Genomic DNA, 18970 nt, shown 5'->3' with positions numbered 1-18970 from the left:
CTGCCAACTCTTCCAACAATTGTTCTTCACCTAGGTGGCCAGCGTTGACATTAAGGCGGTTAATACGCATTGGAAGGTTCCACTGCGCATTTGACCGTCTCTGTTGTAGGCTTTATAGATCTGGCTTGTCGTCCGCCATTTTGCTTCTCTGAATTCCTGACTCCCTTCAGAAAAGGAATTGTTCAAAAGATTTGATTCTATCTAAAAGTTCGGTTCGTTGCGAACAGCTCGTTCAAAGGATTTGATTCTTTGCGAACGACTCGTCCACAAATGGCATATTTTGCTAGCGAAAGATACTTTTTATGACTGTCAAGTCAAGAGTGTAATGGACTCTGAGGAGACAACAGTCTGAGTTCAGACGTAAATGGAACGCAGCAGTGTTTGCCAATGGTCTTGCGTTACTGAAGCCACCATCTTGCTTCGCTACAGGTCGACCAATGGCGCGTTCCAGTCGTAGTCAGAAGTTCTGGAATGTGGCCAACTGTCCAACGTCTGACGTGTAAATGGAATCTACCACAAGCGTCAACCAGTGGTAACATCGTCCATGACAATCTGAACTCCCATTCTGATGCCTGGAGATTTGCAGTTTGGCTCGCGCCATGTTGACAGACATCACCAGCAGGTTCCTCTTGGACGACACCAGCTGTCAATCACACTGGCGTCACTCGTGTTTTGGGAAAATCATTTACAAAAATAACGTCACAGGCTATTAAAACGACCATTCACTCCTGCGGCATCGCATGTACTCTGTAGATGTTTGTGACGTGAACATTCATCTTGGTTTGGACACGATAATAACATCAATAACAAGCTTTATTCATATAGCACGTCCTAAAACAAGGTTATAGTGGCTCACACATTAAAACACACGTTTAAAGGCAAAACAATAAATAAAAAACAGAGAAACATGAGCACATTTTATAAAAAAATGAGGTGAAATCAAGAAATGCAGAATGATAAAACATGAGTCTGTTTTAAGATTTGATTCAACAGAAGCTTCCGACAAGGGGACAGTTCTAAGACTATGTTTTCAGTTAAAGTCCAGATGAGCATTTTAGCCCAGTTTCACACGTAATCTTCATCCATGCTTACGTGCCTGAAAAAGTACATCACATGACCATTCAGGGAAACTGAGCAGGCACATGAAGGTGTAAACAGGAAGTTGATTCTCCATCGTTTCCCGAAAACGATAACAAACGCAAAACAACAAGGATAAAAAAGAGGACCAAGAATCGTAGATCGTCGAGTCGCAGCTGATAAGAACCAGCCAGGAAGCACATGCAGGTAACGCCGTCATCCTTTTCCAAGCTCTCTCTTTTTTGATCGTCTATGCTAACACGGAGCCAGAAGCATTTTTAAAAAAAACGTCTGGACAGTGTGGACAGAAGGTGGAAGGTCAAACTTTTTCATTTTCCTTCGTAGGAAGTGTTCCATTTGAAGACATGTCTTCAAACCTACCAAAAAGCTGAAACAATACAACTTACAGTGTAACTCTGTGGGAAACCAGTGTGAACCTACACTATATGGACAAAAGTATTTGGACACACCTGAACTCTGCAAAAGGGGAACCCACTCCATTTTAAAGGACTGTATGTGTATTTGAATACATCATTACAGTCCCTGCTGGTGAAATGGTCAGGCGTCCAAATACTTTTGTCCATGGAGTGTATCAAATATCCATGTTAAGACCAGGCCGAACCAGGGCTTCAAATACATGTTACCACAGTCATTCATAAATGATGAAACACAGGGCAGACCTCATGCGTTTTTACATTACAACAAAGTAGTGTGGACGTAGCCTAAGTGTGCTCCAGGTACTGAGTGAGCAGAGGGGGCAGAGGAAGACAGTGCAGCTCCGTCAGCCTGGATCGACCAATCAGACGCCTGATATGGATACGACACACCTGGCGGAGAGTCCTCGGAGAAACTGGAGGGAGAGGAAAAAAATGTGGTTTACTTTTCAGTCTCAACACATCAGTATGGACAATAAAATCACATATTTACGTCAGTTAGCGTTGGATTCTGTAACAACGCTGAAGTTGGCATTTAAGGGGAAACTTAAGGGAAAATTAACGCACTTTTAACATCAGTAAAAAGTGTAAAAACTCGGCAATCGTTGCGAGTTATGCATTCCGTCGTCGTGATTCAGTACCTGAAATGAAATGAGCTGTAATTAACTGTAGATTTCATGTGCTACGCTAACATTGACTGTGATTTATAGCAGTGAGACATCTCTGCTGTTCTTGAGATCTTTGGTGATCCAGTGAACAGCGCCTGGTTTATGGGCGTGAACCTGGTTTGTGGGCGTGAACAGTGCCTGGTTTATGGGCGTGAACCTGGTTTATGGGCATGAACCTGGTTTGTGGGCGTGAACAGCGGCCGTGAACCTGGTTTATGGGCGTGAACAGCGCCTGGATTATGGGCATGAACCTGGTTTGTGGGCGTGAACAACGCCTGGTTTATGGGCATGAACCTGGTTTGTGGGCGTGAACAGCGCCTGGTTTACGGGCATGAACCTGGTTTATGGGTGTGAACAGTGCCTGGTTTATGGGCATGAACCTGGTTTGTTGGCGTGAACAGCGCCTGGTTTACGGGCATGAACCTGGTTTATGGGTGTGAACAGCGCCTGGTTTATGGGCATGAACCTGGTTTATGGGTGTGAACAGCGCCTGGTTTATGGGTGTGAACCTGGTTTATGGGTGTGAACAGCGCCTGGTTTATGGGCATGAACCTGGTTTAAGGGCGTGAACAGCGCCTGGTTTATGGGCGTGAACCTGGTTTATGGGTGTGAACAGCGCCTGGTTTATGGACGTGAACCTGGTTTATGGGCGTGAACAGCGCCTGGTTTATGGACATGAACCTGGTTTATGGGCGTGAACAGCGCCTGGTTTATGGGTGTGAACAGCGCCTGGTTTAAGGGCGTGAACAGCGCCTGGTTTATGGGCATGAACCGCACCGCTTCCTGGCAAAATGGCGCCGTGTCACATGATGGGACTGCGCAACGTCTGCTACCAGAACTCTATTGAGAATCATGTCAGTGGAAGATAGTGCCACTACCTTCAAATATATGGAGAAGCTGCTTTGTTTTTCCACCAGGGGGCGCAAGGTCCACAGGTCGCTGGTCGTTTTCGTCTCTGAGGTTGACATCAGCTCCATATTCCAGTAAGACTGACACCTGGTCAGCGTTGTCCTGTCTGACAGCGGCATGAAGCGGACTGTCTCTGTCTCTGCCCACGTTAGCACTGGCACCTGGACGAGAGGAGGAGGAGAATCCGTGAAACATCACACCTTCACAGAGGAAATTTAAAGGCTCGTACACATGAGAATCACTGCAGGAGAAATGGCAAAAACGGTTTCGTTATTGAAGAATCTGATTTTTATCCACACGGAACCCAACTGTGTGAACAGGTCCTACGGTTTGTCGTGATAGGAGCGCTGGCCGCGAGATAAACAGCAGTGACGATTTCTCTTCACTGTCGTCCAAAGCATCGTTGCACACTGGCGTGGAAACGTCAGTGGAGGAGAAACGTCGGACCGGACACAACGTCAGCGCTGTTTTCCACAACACTTTAAAAATATAAACGTGAGCCTCAAACGACAAACACGACGGGCGCGGTTGACACGAGCGGCTCGCATCGACTCTGTATGTAAACTGAACACAGCATAACACTGAACACACAGGGCCGACGGGAGGGGGGGTGAAGACAGGTGTGAACAGTGAATGAATGAAACACACCTTTGTGCAGCAGAATCCTGGAGCAGGCAGCGTGTTGGTGGAGACAGCTCATGTAGAGAGGAGAACCCAGGTGAGACACCATGTAGTCTGGATCAACACCATGAGACAGCAGTGCCTCTACACACTGGCTGCTACCTGTGTACACACACACACACAATAAACAAATGACATATTCAATTACAATTAAATGTATTTGTAGAGCAAAGCTTCATTATGACGGTACACACCTCTCTTGCAGGCTTCGTGCAGAGCTGAAGGGAAGTGTGTGTGTGAGGCGCGTGTGTACGCTCCACTCTGCAGCAGCAGCTCCACGCCGCCGACGCTGCCGGAAGAACAACAGTTGTACAGAGGAGTGACGCCATCGATGGTGGCCGCGTTCACCTGCACATGCACGTGAAAAGACAAATATACAATCTGCTCCAACTTTATTTGGAAAGCACATATATATAGATATATATATATGTATACATATATATACTGTATATACACACATATTTATATATTTATACATATATATATATATATACATAAAATATTCAATCTCTCCAAAGATTTTAAGGATTTATCAGTTAAATTGTTCTCAAAGAGCAACATTCCACTTTAAATGACTTCTTTATGAGTTGTGTTAAATAAAATCAACAGAGAAAATGCATGATGTAGTATTTGTGTTAAACTGTATATTTTCTTTGCATAGCCACGTCACAATGATTCAACCTCTATATAATATCGTTGTCTTCAAACCTGCCTGACAGAAACATAATAATAATAATTAAGACTTTGGGAACTCTGTAATGATGGTTCATTTGCTTCAGCTGTGATGCATACAGAACATAAAACCCCGCCCATGAAGGTATTCAAGGTGAGAACTCATTTCCAGAACAGCCTTCTTCCACCTGCGGAACATTATGAAAATTAGAAACATTCTGTCTTTACAGGATGCTGAAAAACTAGTTCATGCTTTTGTTACATCTAGATTAGATTACTGTAACTCCTTATTATCAGGATGTTCCAACAAGTCTGTTAGAACCAGTTAATTCAAAATGCTGCAGCACGAGTTCTGACAGGAACTAGAAAGAGAGACCATATAACTCCAGTGTTAGCTTCTCTACACTGGCTCCACCCACAGTTTAGAATTCAATTTAAAATCCTCCTCCTCACGTACAAAGCACTTAATGGTCAGGCCCCTTCATACCTGAAAGACCTAGTCTTACCTTATCACCCTAACAGACCACGTAGGTCACAAAATACAGGTTTACTTGTGGTTCCCAGAGTCTGTAAGAGCAGAATGGGAGGCAGAGCCTTTAGTTACCAGGCTCCTCCTCTCCTGTGGAACCAGCTTCCAATGACAGTTCGGGAGGCGGAGCCTCTCTCTGTATATAAAGTTAGACTTAAAACTTTCCTTTTTGATAAAGCTTATAGTTAGAGCTGGTTCAGGGAAACCTGGACCATCTCTTAGTTCTGCTGCTATAGACCTAGACTGCTGGGGGATTTTCCTGTGGTGCACGCACATTCACTCTCTCACACTCAGGGTATGAATATGACTTTTTATATGTCATTAACCTTGTCTCTTTCTCTCCCTAGTGTGTGTCCTTCCTTCCTTCCTTCCCTCTCTCTCTCTCTCTCTCTCTGTATCCTCATCTTGCAGGTTGCAGGATCCAGATCCAGTTTTCGAGGCTATCCATATCATACTTATCATCACCATTATTATTGTGCTATAATTAAAAGTCGATATCATTGACTGTATAAACTTGTAACTTGATACAGTTGTTGTGTATCTGCTCCTGGTCTCTCTCTCTCTTCTCTCTCTACCTCATCTCCCTCTTGTCCTTTCTCTCCCCCCTTTCCGTCCCCCACCTCTCCTCTGTCCCCCATTTTCCTTTCACCCCAACCGGTCGAGGCAGATGCTGCACATGTGTGAGTCTGGTTCTGTCAGAGATTTCTTCTTCTGTTAAGAGGGAGTTTTTTCTCTCCACTGATGCCTAGTGTTTGCTCATTGTGTGAACTGTTGTGTTTCTCTGCTCTCCTTGATGTTGTCTATGTACAGACCTGAGATCATGTATGTTATGATTTAAAGCTATACAAATAACATTGAATTGAATTAAATTGAATTGAGTTGCAATCACAGGGAAGACAGGAGGAGAGTGTTTCATGGCACCTGAAGAGCCTTGGGTATAAGAAGATTTCCAAAAAATGTAATATTCCAAGAGACAGAAGAATATTTGTTACACAGTTGAAGAATTATGTCTTTGAAATGACACAAAAAAACATAATGTAACTACAAACCTTTATTTTGAAAATCTAGGTTTAGTCAGTGACTTCATCTTTTCCACTGACAGTGGATTAACTTACATTAGCTCCGGCGTTTATCAGTGCTCTGATGCAGGCGACATGTCCTGACAGACAGGCTTCATGGAGAGGGGTCACATGATCGATGGTGACGATGTTGGCGTGATATCCCTGAGGTTTAAAAAAGAAAGAAGAGAAAGCACAAAGATGAAAGCGTAAAGAACAAGATTCAGCTGTAGTTTAGTGTTTTTGTGTAGTTTAGTTGTTGTTTCAGTAGTAGTTTTGTTACAGCGTTTTCTCCTGTTTATTTAGTTAGGGAGTTAAGTTCCTGTCATTTGGTTTGGTTAAGGTTACTTAGGTAAGGTCTATTGTTCTCTAGACAGGGACCTTTTTTTGTTTGTTATTTTGACCTTAGTCCACTCTGAAGCCTAGACCTCGGTTCATCTATTTTTTGTCATTTAACCTACTTTTGTAAATACATTTTTTTGGAATATAAAGCTAAAAATCTTTTGTGGTCACTTGTGACTTTGGGAAGATGAGGCCTTATCACGTTATGTCCTAGGCCCCCTAGACTGGGGCATAACACAAGCATAACAAAATTTCCTCCCAAGACTCTCAGCACACATTGAAAACACATTGAACAAGTGAGGGAGCACAAAGAACAAGTGAGGGAGCACAAAGAACAAGTGAGGGAGCACAAAGAACAAGTGAGGAAGCGCAAAGAACAAGTGAGGGAGCACAAAGAACAAGTGAGGGAGCGCAAAGAACAAGTGAGGAAGCGCAAAGAACAAGTGAGGGAGCGTAAAGAACAAGTGAGGGAGCGTAAAGAACATGTGAGGGAGCGTAAAGAACAAGTGAGGGAGCGTAAAGAACAAGTGAGGGAGCGTAAAGAACATGTGAGGGAGCGTAAAGAACAAGTGAGGGAGCGTGAAGAACTAGTGAGGGAGCGTAAAGAACAAGTGAGGGAGCGTAAAGAACAAGTGAGGGAGCGTAAAGAACAAGTGAGGGAGCGTAAAGAACAAGTGAGGGAGCATAAAGAACATGTGAGGGAGCGTAAAGAACAAGTGAGGGAGTGTAAAGAACAAGTGAGGGAGCGTGAAGAACTAGTGAGGGAGCGTAAAGAACAAGTGAGGGAGCGTAAAGAACAAGTGAGGGAGCGTAAAGAACAAGTGAGGGAGCGTAAAGAACAAGTGAGGGAGCATAAAGAACATGTGTATTTTCAAACACTAAAATACAATCTTTTTGATCAATTAAATGGATATATTTAATCATAAAGTCATTTATGCTCCTCTAGAGGAGCTGCTGGTCCACTGCTGCCTCTTGTGGTCACGGCTTATACCTGCGTGATGCGCGCTGAGTACCAGGTTCTTTCGCGACGATGGAGGCAGCAGGTGTTGAGAGCACAGAAGAGAAACACGTCTTTACCTGAGCCAGCAGAGTGCGGAGAGCGAGCAGTCGACCCTGAGAGGCTGCTTCATGGAGAGGGGAGCGATCTGCCCACGACCCTGTAAACACACACACACACACACGATTGAAAAGTTCTGGTTTCAGCTTCTCCTCGTGTGAAAATAAGTTTTAAAAACCTTTAAATGAACAACTGATCACAGAGCCGACACTGAAGCGACCAAGCTAACCCTGCACTGAGCTTCACCGTCAGCCCGATGCTGCTTCCTGCTTCCTTTGACATTAATGATATGATGAAAAACAGATGAACTTTTGACCACTGTTTACATATGGAATTAGATTTGTGTTTTCAAAGAAGAAAAAGAAAAACCTCACTTGTTCTTTGCCAGGACCAGTCGTCCTCATGGAGACTGAAAACCTGGTCCTCATGAGGCAGAACCTCATTTGTGAGGAAGTGGTTAAAGTTTAGGGCTGAGGTTAAGTAATAAACACTGTCAGTGCAGCGTCCTCAGAACTATTCTGTCCTGGAGGAAAAAACTGGGTCAAATGTTGACCACAGTAAAAAGGACGAGCAGCAGTGAACTCTGTGGTTCTATTTCTATTCACTGTTGGGGAAACTCTTTCTCTGCACACACACACACACACACACAGACAGACAGACAGACAGACAGACAGGGTCTACACAACATACCTATGTCTCCGTCTCCCCATGGCACGTCCAGCCACTGGTAAGTGTACGACATCTTGAATGAAGGAGAAATCACTGACAGAAAAGCTCGACTGTTTAAAAGTCGAATAAAAACGATCACAGGCTTCTGTCGTGTGGATATTTGAATTATTTAGTTTAATAACTGTCAACTAAACAGGTTGTAAAAACACTTATTATCTGCTGCTCGACACAACCTGGTTTTTACCTCTTTTCACTCATTTATTTATCTATTTATTTATTCTCTGCTATATACCGTTTTATTTTTACATTTTTATACATAAATTCTTTTGTTTCTTGTATAAAAATGTGCAATATTAAGGGAATAAAGTCATATTATGAAAATAAAGTCGTAATAATAAAAAAAGTCATAATATTACGAGAATACAGTCAGATTATTATTATTATTTTATCAATATCTAATTTAATGTATTATTATTAATAATTAATAAATAAAAATTATTATTTTCATATCTACATGTATCATGATCATGGATTCATCGGTGTGAGTGTTCTGAGTTTCTCAGATTTCTCAGCTTCTTTATTAAATGTGAATATTTTATGTTTTCTTGGCTCAATAAAACAAAGAAAATCATTAAAAACCGAATCATTTTAATCGTTTGTGGACAAAAACAATCATCGTTTTCCAGGTAGATGCCAGTGCAGTGGGCGCTGGTGCAGTCCTGTTACACAGGGGGAGGATGGTTTTGATCATCCTGTTGCACAAGCTCAACAGACACCAGGCAAACGATTCCACCATTGAGAAAGAAAGCCTTGCTTTGTTGTTAGCGCTACAACACTTTGAGGTCTATGTTGGGTCTACTTCTCCGGATTGGTCCGGATGAAGCAGAGGCGGTGTACTTCCTGCTTCCTGTCCACCTGCGTGTGTGATTGGTGTGGCTGTGTGTCTACCAAAGCTACCAATCGAGACTCTGCGATCAACCCCAGCTGCAACATAAATAGCTTGTGTGCCCTCAGTTCGGGGCAGCTGTGAGTCAGTGATCAGTTCTCCTCGCTGTTGGTTACTGTTGTGTTAAAGCATATTGAAATAGAGTGTTTGTTTAGTTTTGCCTGGCTGGAACTGATGTGAGTGGTTTTAGCCAGTGTGCTGAATCTGTGTACATTAGTACCTTGATGGTCTCTCTCTTTCTTTTGTTTTGAGACTGTTCTTTTGCAGAATAGCTGCTTGTTTGTTTTGTGCTTGAGTGTTTGTAAAGCTTATGGGTGCTGACCTTCTTCTAGTTATTTGGTGTTCCTTCTTTTTTTTCAAGAACTAAATAGTGGTTGATGTTACCTTATGGTTTAGTTATTTGTCAGCACCTGTATAGCCTCCTTCTGTTATGTTTTCTTGTGCATGTGCACCCTCCTTATTTAATTAAATGCCCGACTTTACCCTAAACCAGTCCAGTTGTCCCATTCCACCTCATTTCTAATTCCCAATCACTTGTTACTGCTCTCCACAACGAGCCGGGTCGTAACAGTTGATAAAAACCTTTCTTTACACGGTGGAAGGTTTGTTTTTGTTTTAAAAACACTCGCCTCTCAGATGCTGGTACATAAACGTGTAAGAAGTGTTTTCTTCAATTTTGTCAAAATTGTATCAAATATAAAAACAATCCTGCATCACTGCCCTTTTTCACGTTACTTTTCACAATAAGAGTTGCAACATGTGTTCCTTTTATTGTATTCATAGTTTCTATTTATACATTCTTATTTTTTTTTAAGTTTTGTTGCTTTTTATATTCTTATTTTATACTTATGTTATTTATTTTTTCATATTCGCATTTTCGTTAATTCATTGTTTTGTCCTTGAAAATTCTTATTAATGTCATTTCATTGTTTTTTTTCTATTCATATTTATTTTTTTTTAGTTCATATTTTTATATTTATATTATTACTTCATTCTAATCACTCATTGGTGCAGAACTATTTAAAAATCAAGGTTTATTACTTCAGATTAGGTTTAAAATAATCTAATCTAATCTCGGATGTCGACCATGAGCTCAGATCAGCGGTTCACCGACCTTGGCTGGTCAGAATGCCCCAGCAGGCCTTCTTCCTCTCCGGGCCTCGTTGAGATGGTGCCCCGGCCTCTGCGCCTCTTTTCCGGGAAACCTCCGGAGCTCCAGGCGGGACCTCGGGCATGTTCCTGCGGATCCAATTCACTCTTTCACCGCTCAGATAATACGACACTGTCCGCAACCACGGAGTCAGGGAGGAGGAGCAGGAGGAGCAGGAGGAGCAGCGACGTGATTGGCTGAACGGTTTTGTTGCTGTTGTTGTTAAACGCACATGACCAAACTCACATGCGCGCACACGTGTCCGCACAGAGGCTATATTTGTGCTCGTGCTCGAGCACACTCAGCACAGCGAATCTGAGAGTAAACTGAGCGTGACGTCACAGCCTTTCATAAATAAAGGAGTAATCCATGAAATAAGGGCGGAGGGACTGACAGACATTAGTTAGCTCAGAAAGATAGATAGATGCTAGTTAGTTAGGTCAGGAGGACAGATAAATGCTAGTTAGTTAGGTCAGGAGGATAGATAAATACCAATTAGTTTGCTCAGGAGGATGGATAGATGCTAGTAAGTTAAGTCAGAAAGATAGATAGACGCAAGTTGGTTATGTCAGAAAGATAGATAGATGCTAGTTTGTTAGGTCAGGAGTATAGATAAATGCTAGTTAGTTAGCTCAGGAGGATAGATCAATGCTAGTTAGTTAGGTCAGGAGGACAGATAAATGCTAGTTAGTTAGCTCAGGAGGATGGATAGATGCTAGTTAGTTAGCTCAGGAGGATGGATAGATGCTAGTTAGTTAGCTCAGGAGGATAGATAGACGCTAATTAGTTAGCTCAGGAGGATAGATAGACGCTAATTAGTTAGCTCAGGAGGATAGATAGACGCAAGTTGGTTATGTCAGAAAGATAGATAGATGCTAGTTTGTTAGGTCAGGAGTGTAGATAAATGCTAGTTAGTTAGGTCAGGAGTATAGATCAATGCTAGTTAGTGAGCTCAGGAGAATAGATAGATGCTAGTTAGTTAACTCAGGGGGATAGATAGATGCTAGTTAGTTAGCTCAGAAGGATATATAGATGCTAGTTAGTTAGCTCAGAAAGACAGATAGATGCTACTTAGTTAGCTCAGGGGGATAGATAGATGCAAGTTAGTTAGCTCAGGGGGATAGATAGATGCTAGTTAGTTATGTCAGAAAGATAGATAGATGCTAGTTAGTTAGCTCAGGGGGATAGATAGATGCTAGTTAGTTAGCTCAGAAGGATGGATAGATGCTAGTTAGTTAGCTCAGGAGGATAGATAGACGCAAGTTAGTTATGTCAGAAAGATAGATAGATGCTAGTTTGTTAGGTCAGGAGTATAGATAAATGCTAGTTAGTTAGCCCAAGAGGATCGATAGATACTAATCTACAGTTGGACATTGTTGGCGTTGATTCTTGTGTCGGACGTCGCGCTCATGACTCGTCAGTGACGACACTCTCTGATGACCAATCAGTGGTCGGCAGTCTGTTCACGTCACATTTATCTGCTCATCTGAATCTCGTCAGAGCAGGAACTAAAAAATAGCAGTTTCTATCACTGATGGAGAAGCAAAAAGAAAACTGTCATGCTAATGTAAAAAGGAAGTGTTGGGTATTTCCGCCCCCACTAAGAACATTGACTCAACATAGCAGAGTAACTTATACAGCAGCGTCTGTATTTATAGACCAGAGCAACTGACTGCAGCTTTTTAAACTAGGTCAAACTGTAGTTTAACCCACTCACTTCCTGAAACACATGTAAATAACAAATACAACTGTGAACATGTGACTTTTCACTTCCTAAACTGTAATCACACCTCCTGTATTGAGACTGAAAAGGTTGGTTTTAATTTTAATTTCATAAGTTATATTTGCCAGACAGGAGCTCACTCAGTTCAAATGCATGCAAATAAACCAAAACCAAACATAAAAATGCAGATTTTCACTTTCCATTTTTCACTTTTCCATTCCAAACTGTGACATAATTTCAGGTGTATATTTCACAGATTATAGGCCGCACTGTTCATTTGAGCTAAAATTCAGTTTTCCAAAACCTGGTTAAAACTCCAACCTTGTGACTCTTTCTTTAAAACAAACAAACATTGTCAGGTGAATTAATTACTTATTATGTGTAAGTGTACAAAAACCTACACTTCACTGCGTGTGATGTTGTTAATTCATTCATTCATGTTTTACATTTAACTGTTTTCATGCTCTTGCTTTGAGCAGCTATTGGGTGTCAATAAAGTTTATTTAAAAAGAAGCCCTCTTCCGCTTACTCATTGCTCGTATTTAAATTAACTTCCTGTTTCCTGTTACGTCAAACCAACCACCGTGATACACACAAAAGCGGAAGTGGATTGTTTTCCACAATAATAATTTTATTTTAAAATAAATGCAGCGCCTACAGAGTGGAAATCTCTCATTACAAGAAAAAAGTATTATTTATTATCACAGTTATAAAAAAAAACAAATATACAGCAAATAAATAAAAAGGATATATTTCTTAATGATCGGTTTTATCATGAAATAAATAATTATAATAATAAAATATGTTATTGTTCTAATAATACAAAGAATGTTATGTGTATATATAAAAAATGTATACATATATTATGTGTATATATATATATATATATATATATATATTATTTTGAAAAGTGCGAACAGGAAGCGCGCGTCCACTCTACGTCACTTGACACTTCCGTTCTCTTCCACAACAGCTAGCAGCTAGCCCGGTTAACGCCGCTCTCGTTCGGCGTAGTTGTTGCGGTGTTTGCGCTGTTGTTTGCGGAGTGAAAGATGAACACGGTTCTGTCCAGAGCGAACTCTCTGTTCGCCTTCTCCCTGAGCGTCATGGCAGCGCTGACGTTCGGCTGCTTCGTCACCACAGCGTTTAAGGACAGACGAGTTCCTGTGGACATCCACGTCTCGAGAGTGATGCTGTAAGTGCACGTTAGCAGCTGTTAGCATTAACGCGCCGTTATCTGTGCGTTATTTCTTTAAAAAAATAAAATGATGATAAGAAGATGTTTGATGTCAGAGCTGCTCGGTGTGGACTGATGTGACGAGGCGTTCAGGGACCGAGACTGAAGCCGCTTCCCAGTCTGACACACACACACACACACACACACACACAGTTTTTACATCCATGACACAAAATGAGGTAACAGACTTCCGCTCAAATCAGATTTTGAACCATATCCAGATTGTGTCTCACTTAAAATTGTTTCGGCAGTTTGGACGTTGAAGGTTTCCGCCCTCACCTCTGCTACCAACTAACGGCGCTTTTCCACTATAGCACGACTCGGCTCGACGTCCGACATAAGAATCAAAGCCAACAATGTCCAACTTAAAAATCCTGAACACATTAACATTAAATGTGCATGTTTAACAGAGGAGTCCGGTGTATTTAGAGACAGCACTGCTGAGACCGCCCATCGTGACCACGTTTCACTTCAGTGACTGAAGGACTGAACCATTCTGTCAACAAATCTTTTTAATCCACTGATTCAGTTCCTCCCAAAACAGCTGCTTTACACGTCACTAGTTTGTGTGTTTGTGTCGCGCAGAAAACCACTTCACCGCGGTGTTATGAGCGTCATGATCCTCAGGCCGCCTGGATTTATTTTGATTTTAGATTTGTCAAAAAATGTTCAACGAGTGCGTTCTTCTGCCCCGTTTTCCAACATAACTTTCACTCTGGATATCTGACGTCACAAGCGGTCTAGGAGTTACAGTATTGAGAAGAACACATGAGACATCCTGTCTGTGGTGACGGGACGTCGCAGGAGGGTTAAGGAGGTAAAACGAGTCGAGCTGTGTTAAAGGTACCGTCCTCAGTGGAAACACACGCCTGACCAGAGCTTTACTGCGTCACACTGGGACTGAACCGTGTTTCAGCCTTGGTTCTCAGTCGTCTTCTGGAGCAACGTCACAAAAACAACATGGTTTTCACGTCTCTCCTCTGTCTTTGTGTCACAGGAAGAACGTCGATGACTTCACTGGACCCAGAGAGCGCAGTGACCTGGGCTTTGTCACCTTTGACCTCTCGGCTGATATCCTTGCGCCTGTGTGTGTGTGTGTGTGTGTGTGTGTGTGTGTGTGTGTGTGTGTGTGTGTGTGGTCACATGATCTCTCGTTTTTTGCTCCTTAATATTTCTTACATTTACAGCCAGTTTTTGACTGGAACGTTAAACAGCTGTTTATCTACCTGTCTGCAGAGTACACCACCAGGAGCAACGTAAGACACACGCACACACACACACACGCATATTCCTGAGCCCCTGACCCTCACAACTGAGTGCCTAACTTCCCAGGGGTCCTTGAAATCCTTGAAAGTTTGTGAATTTGGCATGAAAATAAATCATGGCCCTTGAAAGTTTTGAAGACATGGGTTCTAAATAGACATGGGTCATTGAGTGCTTGAGTGTTGTGCAAGAAATAAGTGAAGTTGATGTTTTATGAATCGTTTTGTCTGTGTGTGTGTGTGTGTGTGTGTCCCTGTGCGTGTGTCCCTGTGTGTCCCTGTGTGTGTGTGTGTGTGTGTGTGTGTCCCAGGCTCTGAATCAGGTGGTGCTGTGGGACAAGATCGTCCTTCGAGGTGAAAGCACCAAACTGAACCTCCGAGATATGAAGTCTAAATATTTCTTCTTCGATGATGGGAACGGACTCAGGTTAGGCACGCACGCATTTCCTCTATGAAGTTTGGTGTGGAGGAAACAAATGTCAGTAGATATTATTCTATTTTGATGTTTGCATACCTGTGTCATGTGACTCTCTCTCTCCTCCAGAGCCAATAAGAACATCACTCTGACACTGTCATGGAACGTCGTCCCCAATGCTGGAATTTTGCCCCTAGTGGCTGGAAGTGGACACGTCAGCCTCCCGTTCCCCGACATGTACGAGAGCACAAAGAGCTATTAAGACGGAGAGAAGACATTCTGCCAGTTTACAACACAAGAACACACACACACATACACTGGTTTTTCTTTTGTAATAAAAGTTAAGAAATAAAGTTTTTCTCTGTACAAATGTTTTTTTTTTTTTTATATACATTATAAAGTCGAGTAAACTGTTAAATAATAAAAATACCTGCATCAAGAGCCTGGACACAGTCCAGCACAAGAATGAGCTGAAGACGTGAAAGCTCGTTAAAAATGTAGTTTCAAAAATGTAGTTTTCAAAAAGAGAGGAAGAATCGGCTGTGCCTCACCTTTAATTTCTAATATCAAAATAAAAGCCTTATTCACGTGGGTAATGAAAACAACAGTTCATACATGCTTGACAAACTGAAAAATGTCAGTTAACAGAGTGTAAAATCAAGTCATTGTATAAACTAAGTATACTAATTATTTAATCTTTCATTTCTCCCAAATAGAAGTCACATGAGCTACATTTTACACTCGACTTAAAAACACAAAAGTACACTTAAACATGTTTTTGCTTCTGTTCAGATCCATACACACAAATATAGTACATTTTTATTCTTTAAATGTATTCTATTATCTGGAAAATACAGACGCTCATTCTAATGGGAGTTATTTAGCATTTAAAAAATAATTTATCAATGTTTTACACAATACTAAAATGTGACGTCCGACACGAATCTAAGCCAACAATCCAAAAATCCTACTAATAATTCCAAAATCTACTCATAATTCTAAAATCTACTTATAGTTCCAAAATCAACTTATAGTTCCAAAATCTATTTATTCAGAAATCTACTTATTCAGGAATCTACTTATAGTTCCGAAATGTACACTGTAAAAAAAATCCTGTTGTTTTTACAAAAAAAACTTGGCAGCTGTGGTTGCCAGAATAATTTTGTAGAAAATACAGTGAAAATGTTTTTCACTTTACAGAACAAGCTGTACATTTTACAGTTTAAAACTGTAGTAATTTACATTTTTTTTACCCGTAAATATAACAACTGTTTTCTGCTGAATTAACATGCCGAAGATGCTGTTAAAACAAATTATTTCTGTGATATTTACATGCAATTGTTGCATATATAACAGCTCTTTTCTGCTGAATTAACATGCCGAAGCTGCTGTTAAAACAAATTATTTCTGTGATATTTACATGCAATTGTTGCATATTGTACGTTTATGCCCATTCAATTTGACAAAAAATATGAACCTAATAACGTTTTTTGACTGTAAAAGTCTCATTATAAAGCAGTTGTTTTAACCAAATTTCATTGACATTTTTACTGAAAAGTTTTTTTTAAATAGTGTCTTATGTAGTATTAATGACAACGTTTTACAGTAAAATCAACACCTAAATACTGCAAATGTATTTATTACAAAGGGCGTAAAAACTCGTTTTGACTCCAACCGAGTATTAATCTCACAGTAAAACTGCCTAAAAAATTTTTTTCACCACTTGCTAGGATTAGATCTCAGCAGAATACTAACTTGTCTATACATTACAGGCGGATTGAATAATATTTCAGACAATTGTCTTTTAAACTGCAGTGCAATCTTTTGTAAATGTTTGCCCTTTACAAAGAATGTGGAAAACAGTGTTAACAGATTAGGCATTCAAAATGTGTTAGTGCACTTAAAGAGGAAATAAATCAAATAACTTGCCTTTCCAAGAATTTATTAATCCCACAGAAGGTAAGATTTTTCAAAAAAAAAAACATAAAAACATTGAAAGGCATGTCTTCGTGAAACATTTAACAAAACTTTTTAAGCCCTTTTCTTTAACAGTTTAAGGTCAGTTAAATTGCTTAACATAGATACAGTGTGTTGTATACAGGTTGAGAGTGAAATGTAGAGCCTTTTAAGGCAAACGACACGTATAACTATGTAGATAAAGAACAATGAACAACTTGGAACAATGGGGGCACTGGTTATGGTAAAAACTTCTTTAACTTCTTTAACAGCCAACTGAAGAATGCGTCTATATGTGTTTTTTGTGCTCCAAAATGAACGTTTCAACTCTTTATCATACAAAACATATCCCAAATCCTTTTTACACAGGAATTACCCTTTAAGCCTGAAATACAAAGAACATAATGGGCTGATATAAACCTTCAAGCTGTGAGTGGTCCATGTTCAGACATCGCACCATTCATGATCCGAAAGATCCTGGATCAAGGTGAGGACCCTTGGGTTGACGGTAAGACGGGATGTGTTGGTCTTCTCCACTTTAGTGCCCTTCTCTGGGTTGATGGAGAAAAAACACCTTGGAGAGAGAAAAAGAACAACAGAAGACTGTATAAATAAAAATGCTTTATCTACTGTAAAACACTCATCATTTATTTTCAAGCTATCATGTTCAAACGGCACCTATAAAATTAAAATGTCTCTTATCCGGAAAAAGCAGTTACTTCAGATTTGTTTCAGATCAATAGCGACAATGTTGGTAAAAGCCAAGCACAAAAGACACACCTTTGCAGAAACTCCAGCGTTGATGCCAGCTCTGACGGGTAATGAATGTTGAAACAATAGAAGCTCCCAAACATCAAGCACAGGGCAGAAATGAATGAGGGGATGTGGTCGTTGACGATATTTCGATCCACGCTCAGCATGGTGCGCCTTGAAGAAAAGCAGGATTGTCCTAAAGAGGAAAAAAACATAAAAACATTGAAAGGCATGTCTTCCTGAAACATTTAACAAAACTTTTTAAGCCCTTTTCTTTAACAGTTTAAGGTCAGTTAAATTGCTTAACATAGATACAGTGTGTTGTATACAGGTTGAGAGTGAAATGTAGAGCCTTTTAAGGCAAATTTGACTAAATTACTGAAAAAAGATACTTACCACACACAACAATGGTAGGGGTCAAGTGGACTTTTTCCATCTGTATTTCCTCGGCCAGACACGTGTCCTCCACATAACAGAACATCGCGTCTTCTTTCTCATCGAAGTATGACAGCAGAAGCAGCACCATCTCTTTGACGTCTTCAGAGAGACCACACAGCTCTCCTCTCATCGCTTTTAACTTTGTTAAAGCCTGTAGGAACCTTTTGTTCTTGTGGACAGCAACAGTGTTCAGGTAGTTCAGGAGTCGTTTCCCTTTCATATCCAGATTCCTCAAGAACGTTTCTTGAAGCCCAATTCCGGTGAGTTCCCTGAAGTGGACTGCCAAGCCAAGTTCCTCAAAGAAAAATGGCCACTGTTCCAGGAGATGCTTGATGTTTTTCCCCTGGTTAACTTCTTTACGCTGAGAGTAGAAAGTGTTCTTCATTAGGCTTTTGAGCTCCTCTGAATTAACGTCCGGTCTCTTGATTTTTTCTCTCTTTTCCTTCTGGCTCTCTGGGGTCTCTCCAAGAGGAAGGAATTTTGGATCCCAGGTTATGCACCCATAAGTGTCCTGGATCGCTGCTCTCTTTTCTGGGGGGACTTCATCGGTGTCAGAATCATCAGTGCGATACCTTCGCTTTCTTATTTTTGGGGTTGTTGATCGCTTCACATTCTCGATTCGGTTTTGCAATTGCTTAACAAGAGAGTGATACCCTTGCCCAATCACGTCTCCTTCTATGACGTCTTGCAAAGATTTGGGAAATTTTATACCATCTTTTTTGCAACTTCAATAGAGCTCCTTCTACTTATGCAGGAACTTTTTTGTGTCATCTCATGAACCACAAGTCGGACCATCTCCCTTCTCATTCGTGGACTTGGTCGCTTTTCTCTCTCCAAAGTTTGCATCAGTTCCTCTGGGAACTTATCCCACGGAATCACAAAGGTATCCACCCAGTCGACATGAGGGCTTTGGCTGCTGTTTGAAGAGGTTGGGGTTAAACTTTCTGGTGAAAGAGACTGCGAGTATGGAGGAGGTCCTGGCGAAGTATCAACA

General features: G+C 41.1%; 3 protein-coding genes across 3 annotated transcripts; 1 reads left to right on the top strand and 2 right to left on the bottom strand.

Moving 5' to 3' along the window:
• Window positions 1-795: 795 nt before the first annotated feature.
• On the bottom strand, window positions 796-10396 carry LOC131466660 (ankyrin repeat and SOCS box protein 5-like). Its single transcript, XM_058640057.1, has 7 exons — window positions 10157-10396; window positions 7448-7527; window positions 6086-6193; window positions 3964-4117; window positions 3737-3871; window positions 3058-3249; window positions 796-1927 (listed from the first exon to the last, which is right to left on the bottom strand). The coding sequence occupies exons 1-7, from the start codon at window positions 10275-10277 to the stop codon at window positions 1800-1802; spliced, it is 918 nt and encodes a 305-aa protein (XP_058496040.1). The 5' UTR covers window positions 10278-10396; the 3' UTR covers window positions 796-1799.
• A 2463-nt stretch (window positions 10397-12859) lies between these two features.
• spcs3 (signal peptidase complex subunit 3) lies at window positions 12860-15199 on the top strand. The gene is made up of 5 exons (XM_058640055.1): window positions 12860-13110; window positions 14150-14225; window positions 14334-14408; window positions 14726-14841; window positions 14959-15199. Exons 1-5 carry the CDS (start codon window positions 12968-12970, stop codon window positions 15089-15091), a joined length of 543 nt encoding a protein of 180 aa, XP_058496038.1. The 5' UTR covers window positions 12860-12967; the 3' UTR covers window positions 15092-15199.
• Window positions 15200-16754: 1555 nt separating this feature from the next.
• On the bottom strand, window positions 16755-18373 carry LOC131466654 (uncharacterized). The gene is made up of 3 exons (XM_058640050.1): window positions 17935-18373; window positions 17566-17734; window positions 16755-17359 (listed from the first exon to the last, which is right to left on the bottom strand). The coding sequence occupies exons 1-3, from the start codon at window positions 18359-18361 to the stop codon at window positions 17230-17232; spliced, it is 726 nt and encodes a 241-aa protein (XP_058496033.1). The 5' UTR covers window positions 18362-18373; the 3' UTR covers window positions 16755-17229.
• Window positions 18374-18970: the final 597 nt, after the last annotated feature.

Source organism: Solea solea, chromosome 10 (genome assembly GCF_958295425.1).
Source record: "Solea solea chromosome 10, fSolSol10.1, whole genome shotgun sequence".
Classification (NCBI taxonomy): domain Eukaryota; kingdom Metazoa; phylum Chordata; class Actinopteri; order Pleuronectiformes; family Soleidae; genus Solea; species Solea solea.
This window is presented reverse-complemented; position numbering and strand designations above follow the sequence as displayed.

What these genes read in the sequence shown, in the direction of transcription:
- LOC131466660 (XM_058640057.1), bottom strand. Translation starts at nt 10,277, where the DNA reads ATGCCCGAGGTCCCGCCTGGAGCTCCGGAGGTTTCCCGGAAAAGAGGC. An exon ending in CAGGATTCTGCTGCACAAAG is followed by an intron (nt 3,250 to 3,736) that starts GTGTGTTTCATT and finishes CCTCTCGTCCAG; the next exon opens with GTGCCAGTGCTAACGTGGGC. An exon ending in GCTTCTCCATATATTTGAAG is followed by an intron (nt 1,928 to 3,057) that starts GTAGTGGCACTA and finishes CTCTCCCTCCAG; the next exon opens with TTTCTCCGAGGACTCTCCGC.
- spcs3 (XM_058640055.1), top strand. Translation starts at nt 12,968, where the DNA reads ATGAACACGGTTCTGTCCAGAGCGAACTCTCTGTTCGCCTTCTCCCTG. An exon ending in CCTTTGACCTCTCGGCTGAT is followed by an intron (nt 14,226 to 14,333) that starts ATCCTTGCGCCT and finishes TATTTCTTACAT; the next exon opens with TTACAGCCAGTTTTTGACTG. An exon ending in AGTACACCACCAGGAGCAAC is followed by an intron (nt 14,409 to 14,725) that starts GTAAGACACACG and finishes TGTGTGTCCCAG; the next exon opens with GCTCTGAATCAGGTGGTGCT.
- LOC131466654 (XM_058640050.1), bottom strand. Translation starts at nt 18,361, where the DNA reads ATGAAGAACACTTTCTACTCTCAGCGTAAAGAAGTTAACCAGGGGAAA. An exon ending in CCCTACCATTGTTGTGTGTG is followed by an intron (nt 17,735 to 17,934) that starts GTAAGTATCTTT and finishes TTTCCTCTTTAG; the next exon opens with GACAATCCTGCTTTTCTTCA. An exon ending in ACGCTGGAGTTTCTGCAAAG is followed by an intron (nt 17,360 to 17,565) that starts GTGTGTCTTTTG and finishes TCTCTCTCCAAG; the next exon opens with GTGTTTTTTCTCCATCAACC.